The sequence below is a fragment of the Rutidosis leptorrhynchoides genome, chromosome 4 (assembly GCF_046630445.1).
Source record: "Rutidosis leptorrhynchoides isolate AG116_Rl617_1_P2 chromosome 4, CSIRO_AGI_Rlap_v1, whole genome shotgun sequence".
Taxonomy (NCBI): Eukaryota; Viridiplantae; Streptophyta; class Magnoliopsida; order Asterales; family Asteraceae; genus Rutidosis; species Rutidosis leptorrhynchoides.
In genome coordinates this window covers 181,658,942-181,667,232 of record NC_092336.1, presented here as the reverse complement: position 1 = coordinate 181,667,232, position 8,291 = coordinate 181,658,942, and the positions used below count along the sequence as shown (strand labels likewise).

The 8,291-nt window shown below is 32.0% G+C and overlaps 1 protein-coding gene across 1 annotated transcript; it reads right to left on the bottom strand.

Annotated features, from left to right (window-relative positions):
- Nucleotides 1–6,724: 6,724 nt before the first annotated feature.
- LOC139841261 (uncharacterized) lies at nucleotides 6,725–7,567 on the bottom strand. The gene has a single exon (XM_071831488.1). It carries the CDS (start codon nucleotides 7,565–7,567, stop codon nucleotides 6,725–6,727), a length of 843 nt encoding a protein of 280 aa, XP_071687589.1.
- Nucleotides 7,568–8,291: the final 724 nt, after the last annotated feature.

Here is an 8,291-nt window from a genome sequence, read left to right as displayed (position 1 = left end):
TAATTTTTGATTATAAAAGTACTTAAAATATTGTTTAATTAAATATCAAGATAACGCTTTAAAATGTTTATAAAAATATGTATAATTTAAGCGTAATCAAATTCCCCACACTTAACTTTTACATGTCCTCAACTAAACAAAACTTTATTTTAAATAAAAAAATGTTTATAATAATTCTTAGGCATAGTATATATTAAATCAAAAGAAATAATGGGGTGGAGTGTAGAGTGGCGTGTTGAGTGATGTGTTAAAATATGATTACAAATTTGGTGAAATAGTGAAATAAATAAAAAATAAAGTAATTTGGACCAATCAAAATTGGCCATTAAATCTGCACGTCAACTTTGTTCCGGTGCTCCTAACACACACGCCAAGCTTGAAAGCCTCCGATACGCCGCACTAAAGGCGTGTTAAAAGCATGTTGCGGGCACACAAGGGCTAACACACCCCATTAGAGATGGTTAATAGTATTGTAGGAAACAAGAGACTATGGCTCTTAATGGGCCTAGACAATGTCCTAAGCGTAGAATATATATTACATTATATAAATTTAATAATATATTAATCTATAAAAATGATTAATTAGTGCTAATTACTTTTTGAATAACGTTAATCATTGCTTTAGCCAATATCTTTAAGTTATTACTGTAATATACTCCATAAGAGCTAAGACACTCAAATCAATACAAAATTTTCCCAATAACTAGCCGATGCATGCTTAAAGAACTTATTAAAAAAACATGCTGAAAATCTATGTATACAAATAAGAAAATCTTCGTTTGACTGGTTTGAGACATCTAAAATCTCATGTTTAATCTTGTGTTTAGCTCACGTGGTAGTGGTCTGACTCTGTTAACGAGAGGTCAGGAGTTCGACTCTTGTGGGGTGCGACATTGCACACAAAGTTGCCCCTAAACCCTTGAATTCCACCCAAGGGTGCTTTCCGCATATCGCGTTGCGAGGACAGTGGGGGGATGGGGTTTTTACCGCCCATGCCTTCAGATTGGGCCGAGTGTTCTTTTGGGCAGCAGTTGAGGACGGGTTATACAACTGCAGGTGATAGAACCCATAAAGTCGATCAAGCAAAAGAATTAAACATTAGCTTAGTGCATAAACGAAGAACAAAAGAAGTTTCTCAAAGTTTAACATTTTATTGAATAAATGAAGAACATAAACAATGAAAAACAGAGGATAGACGATCTCAAAGTTATGAGATCGGTTCTTGCTGCAGGCAAAGACAACTAACCTCACCCCAAGACCTCTTTATTTATAGAGTCTTGGGGATAAGAATTAGGAAACTAAATCCCCTAAGATAAATGAAAATCCCACTAATTAAGGGATTTATACCCATACCGATTTTATCCAATCAATTCTAATATATGGAAAATCTTTTCCTAAAAATAGGAAATCTTTTCCTAACAATCTCCCCCTAATTTATTAGGATAAAACAATCGGTTACAAGATGTAAATATAGACTAAAAATAAATCTAATCTTTGTCTTCAAAGCTTTTAATCATCTTGTATGATCTTCAGATCTCTTGATAAATTGATCTTTCTTTAATCTTGATTCTCCTCCTCTTTATTATAATTGTAGTACACATAGCCTCAACATCTCATCAGTACTTCCGAAGACAAATCATCAACTAACATGAACATAATCATGACAAAACTGCATTTGAAAATATGCATGAAAAACCGCGTTCACCATCGCTTAACCACTTGCGTATAAATGTTGAACATATTTATTGAATCTTCATCTTCATAAATGTTGATTATGTTGAGCTAACATCCGATCTTCTTATTGAGGAATAACCACTTCAAAATCTGAGTTCAAAAGAGATGAACTCAAATGGGTTTGACCTGATTTGAGTCTGGAGTCCTAGAGTCTGAAGTATTTTGAGTCTGACCTCGTGTAAGTCTGACTTCTACTAAGTATAAGTTCACGCGAAACTGAAGTCTGAATCTGATCTTTATAATCTGTGCTTGAGTCTGATCTTGAGTCTGCATTTGAGTCAAACTGTTAAGTCCGAAATCCAGACTCATATCTCAATCAGAGTCTTGACTCTGAGTTTCCAGACTTAGAATTACAGCAGAACTAAAAATACATATCTTTTAATATAATTATCAGATCAAGCTAAAAAATTTACACGAGATAGATCTATATGCCGTTAACCTCATATCCAAAAATCATGGCGATCCAACGGCCAACGAATCTAAAACAATCGTTTTACATAGACTGCGCATAGCATGACGAATCTGAAAACGATTTTTCTTTTGTATCTTCATTAAGACATCTTTTGCTCGAAAATGACCGGATCATCAACAAGATATGTTGATCCTGCTCTGATACCAATTGATAGACCCCATAAAGTCGATCAAGCAAAAGAATTAAACATTAGCTTAGTGCGGAAACGAAGAACAAAAGAAGTTTCTCAAAGTTTAACATTTTATTTAATAAATGAAGAACATAAACAATGAAAAACAGAGGATAGACGATCTCAAAGTTATGAGATCGGTTCTTGCTGCAGGCAAAGACAACTAACCTCACCCCAAGACCTCTTTATTTATAGAGTCTTGGGGATAAGAATTAGGAAACTAAATCCCCTAAGATAAATGAAAATCCCACTAATTAAGGGATTTATACCCATACCGATTTTATCCAATCAATTCTAATATATGGAAAATCTTTTCCTAAAAATAGGAAATCTTTTCCTAACAGCAGGAGATGAACGCGTAGCCGCGTAGGTAGTTTAGTCCTCCTGAATGATCCCGAATTACTGTTAAAAAAATATTTCATATTTCGCCTGAAATAAAGTTTAAAACACTTATAAGTCTAAAGTTATGAGTAACAAACATTTTAGCATTTATTTTTATTTATTTATTTATTATTATTTATTTTGGCACAATATTTATTTGAAATATGAAGTACTAGTACACCGCTATAACTTTTGTGAAAGTTACAATAATAATATATTCCAACTCTTTAAAACGTGTTAATAAACGTTTTTTTTTTTTTTTTTTTTTTAAAGGTTAATGTTGTTGATATCACCACAGCATACAAAGCATTAAGAGCAGCCTGCAAGAAGTAGGCTGAAATGTTTAAGCAAACTAAACGTATTTCTAATGATTAAAATAAATAAATATAACGATAAAAATAAAAATGTGTACAAATGAATTTTACTCTTGACTCGTTCATCTTAATGGTGAAGCTAGCATATTTGAATAATAACTAGTTGGCGACCTGACTTTGCGCCGGTTTTTCACTCTTACATAGTTAATTATTGAGAAAGTAACTATTTATCATTTTTTTGTAATATTTTTCATTTTATTGAGGAAAGACCTAAAATAGTTATGTGACTGATTTGTAATAAGCGTGAAAGTAATTATTCATCATTTTTTGTTTTTGTTTTCGTCTTGTCGAGAGAAAAGACCCAAATGCTCAATCAATGTGGTCCAACGGTTGGTGGTCTGCCTCCTTTAGGGGGAGGTCAGGAGTTCGACCCCTGTTGCCTATATATTAAAAAAAAAAATTTTATCCCTGCCACGAAGTATGCACCCATGACACCTTTCTCATATCGTTTGGGGGGTAAAGGGGAGGGGGTTTTACTTGGTCGTGTCCTTGGATCGGTTTCAAGGTTTCCTCCCGGGCAGCGATGGGGGCGGGGTTATTATCGCTGCATCGGCATAGTCGAAACGGGAGATGATCGCAACGGGTGGTTTGGTCCCCTCGGGTGATCCCAATCGCTGTTTAATAAAAATAAAAAAAATTAAAGTGAGACGTACATCAACGATTCGTACAAACTATTTAATAAAATAAGAAAAACTATTTATAAAATAAAATATATATATAAAACAAACAAAAAAACAGTTATTAAAAAATGAGGTACATGGTTAATTTGTAATGAGAGGAAAAAGTTAAACAATAATAAAGTGGAAAAGTATGTGTTTGATTTGATAATAATAATAATAATAATAATGAATAGGTGTTAGATAGTAAAAATGGTGTGGGCGATTTATAATGAATGAGAAGTGTTATGGTTAAATTATAAAATGTGAAAAGTGTGTGATAAGTTTATAAAAACTATGAAGTTAACTTTTATAAAGAGTGGAGTTGAATTGAAAAAATTAAAAATTTGTTGTAAGTTTGTGAAGCCTTTAGACTTGACTATTCACTTGCCCTATGTCTTTTAGATGGGGGATGATTCTTACACACACTTTTTTGATCCCCACACACTAATTTAAAGAAATGGAGTATTATTATAAGAGTAAAAGGTTAAAATAGGTGTGTGAGGATCAAAAAAGAGTGTGTTAGAATCATCTCCCCTTTTAGATATATGGTATAATATAATATAATATAATAATGGAATTATGCATCCAATATATAAAAAAGCAAGCAAAAGCTAGAAAAGAGAACAAGGAGGGAAAAAAAAAAATACAAGGAAACAGACTGGAAACATGAAAAATGAAGCTAGAAAATCAAATTATAGAGAATTAAGAGGATCTCATGTCAATTAATCAAGTGGTTTCATGGATATAACCATATGACATTTATACATGCATAATCAATCCATGATATCCATCACGATTACGATCATGATAATAATTTAATCAAAGGGATAGAGTAAAGACAAATATGCTCATTCTGGAATGATGGTGTTGATCCGCATTAATAGGTGTTGTTGAACATATACCCATGCAATTTTATTTATATAATTAAAAACCTTTTGGACTGTTATATAATTTTATAATATTAAAATAATGTATGGGATTGTCGAGAGTTGACCTTATTCTAGGCATTATTTCCAATTTTCAATGATCTAATCAAACAAAAAATTATTATTAATTAAATAAATCTTTCATGCAAAACCCTAGAATTTAATGTCTCAAGAAAACATATAAAACTCACTCAATTAACCATCTTCAATGTCCAGGTGAATCTTTTACCAAAAATATAGTCATATAGAGATCTATTTTTTTAAGTGTACTAAAATACTATGTTTCATACTTCATCTATTTAATTTAATACTCACTCGTCTCAATTTAACAGTTATGATTTAACCTCTTTTTCTTAATTTTGATTTAAATAATTTTCTTTCTATTATATAATACTTCATAAAATTTATTTAATAAAATTAAATTTTACATGTCGTTTCATTTGATATAACTTTTATCAAATATTATATGGTACAAAAAGTTATTTACAGATAAAATTATGGAAAACAAATCAACTCGTAACTACTAAAAATTGAGACGGTGGGAGTAGTCCCTAAACAAAAAATAGGTAATTTAAAAAGTTTTTTTTTGTATAAAACCCTAAAAATTATCATTAAAGAATTAAGAAATGTAAATTTTATTTCTACATTTAATGACCACATACTCTTAAAAATAACTACTGTTAAGTAGTTACCAATTTTTAATGCACAGACTTACTTGTAATGACAATCTTTATCTTTATAATTTTCATTAGAGTAATGAATTTAAAAAAATATTACATTATACTTAGGGGTTGAGCTTTGTGTAGATAGGGTGGGCATCCGCCCCAGCTGGATTTAAAAAAAAAAAATTTCACAAAAAAAGAGTTTACTAAAAAATAATGTTCTTTTTAGTGTTTACCCCAGCTGTAATGAAAAATTTAATAATTTTTTTTTTTGCACCCGACCCATTTGTGGTCGAGTTCAAATTCCGCCAATGATTATACTTTATAATAACTTTGGAGTTAACTCGTAACTTTAAGTACATACATTTTTATTTTCTATATAAGAATTTTTACTAATTAATTTTATTTATTTATTTGTCAAATTAACTACACTAATTTGTGACGATCTAAACAAAATACTAGATTATTAAATGGAGACGGAGTAAGTATGTAAGACCACTCTTAACACGGGTGATCAAGGGCTAAGCAATTACTCGTTGCTAATATTGGGGTGATAGGAAGACTAAGTCAATGACGGGTCCATTCACGAACTGATACGAGCAGTCTAATACATGAAAGTAAAAGTTTATATGCAAAGTGTTAATTAGGATATTACGGAGTAGTGTATCGGATTTGGTACATGTATTTTAGTATCCTAATTTATTTTTTGTAAGTAATTACTCGTATAAACTACGGATTACATATTTGGTAAGTTTCTTATCTATGAAAGATTAGTTTGACCGAAAATACCAACCAATTAACACTTCTAGCTAGTGATATCGATCAAACTCGCAGCCTAGTATAATACGGAGTAGCATTTTAAGGGATGTACGTATAAACGTTAAGGAATATTTTGGCGTGTGTCATACTGTCATTATATATCTTACTTTTCTTTTTTCTTTGTTTTTTTTTTTTTTTTTTGGGAAGGCAAGAAGTATTTCATTAAACATCAACGAAAAGTACAAAGCGAGGTGTCCATAAAGGCCGACACCTTAAACAAACGAAAAACACGAGAAAACTAACTACAACAATAATATCTATACAATAATGAGGTTGTGAAGAGAACAACCACTAACTGCAACCCGAAAAAAACGACCCGAAGAACTACACGAAAGAAAGCACGAACACAATGAAGCCACACGAAGAACACGAAGATTATTGCTCACGATGCGTTAAGGTAGACGTTAGGATTTGTAAGCCAAGAGAGCCACTCGATGTTTTTCTTTTTCTTTTTACACCTAGTCGAAATCCACTCGAAAGATAAAACTTGAATCTCATTTAGGGCCACCGGAGGGTTCCAAGATTTATCTAAAAAACTTTGTTATTCCGGTATTTCCAAATAAGATAGGTGCATATCCATTTTAACGCTTGCCAAATCATTTTCCCAAAACTCGAAGATGCCAAGGGTGAAGAATCATCTAGTATGGACGATAAGGATACCCCCGAGAAGTTTCCTACTCCCCACCATTTATAAACCCGAGTCCAAATGTCACGTACGTGTTTACAAAGGATGAGGGAGTGATCCACCGACTCAAGGGCATCATCACATAAAGGGCACCTCACGCTATGAAGATCCATACCCCTTTTGTCCAATTCTATTCTAACGGGAATTCTATTTTTTAACACCCGCCAAACGAATATTTCAACTTTTTTAGGGACAAGAGGGTTATGGAGCGTACCACAATTTGAAGCTGCTGACCCGAGGACCTGCTGATCTAGAAGAGCCGAACAGGCCTTAACAGTGTATTCACCTTTTGACGATAAGCTCCATTTCCAAACATCTGAACCAGACTGATTAAATGAATAGGCTGACAGCATCTCAAGTAGGTTGTCGAGCTCACCTGCAGTTCTTCCGGTAGGACTACGGGACCAATTCCATGTTGTAGATAAGCCGTTACTACTCTTACTAACTCTATCTTTGATTGTTGCATTTGGAGATTCTTCAAGACGAAACAAACGTGGGAACACTTTACAAAGTTTTTCGTTCTCAATCCAATGTTCTTGCCAAAACAATGTATTACCGCCATCTACTATCGATTTGATAAAAGAATTTTTTAGCGGCACTTGCAAATCTTCCATTAGTGATCTTGCAAAAACAATGTTACCCCATGTACCTAATGATGAAGAGCGAGGAATCTCACCATCCACCATTAAGCCACCACAAAAATCATAAATACTTTTCTTTATTTTAGGGAAAGTGTTCTTAAAATACGATTAGGATTAGGATTAGGATTAAATATTATTCTAAATCTGTTTGATAGAAATTTTTTACAAACATGCTAACATATTTATTTAACTTTCACTTTAGTTTATTTAACTTTAATAAGATAGTATTCATATACTCCGTATCTACTAGGCTACCAAGGTGACATTCAAATAACTTGTCACATCGGTCAAAACTTACATACATATTATTATTAAGTTCTTCTCCTCAAATCTATTGTAACACGCAACAGTTTAAAAAAAGTAATATCACTTATATCTTTTTTTTTTTAACTTTTTCGCTAAATAAAGTAATATCACTTGTATTTTTTTTTTATTACTTTCTGGTATTACCCTTCATTCTAAAAATCTCACGTGGTCGATAACATTGTTCTTAATGCGCTTGACTGGTTCACTCTAGATATAATAAGTCTAGGATAAACTCGTCTTTGTGGTTAGAAGACTCTTAATTTAATTTTTTTTTAAAGTTTTTTTCTTTGTTTCTTGCTAGTTTTTCAATATATTCTTATGCCGTCAAAAGGATAATAGTTCGAAAGCTTAAAATGACATAAAATGTATTTAACAAGACACTGTGTGAAATATATAGTGAACGAACATGACATTTAATTTTATGTTTGATTTTCAATGGTACATTAATTAATAATCAATAATC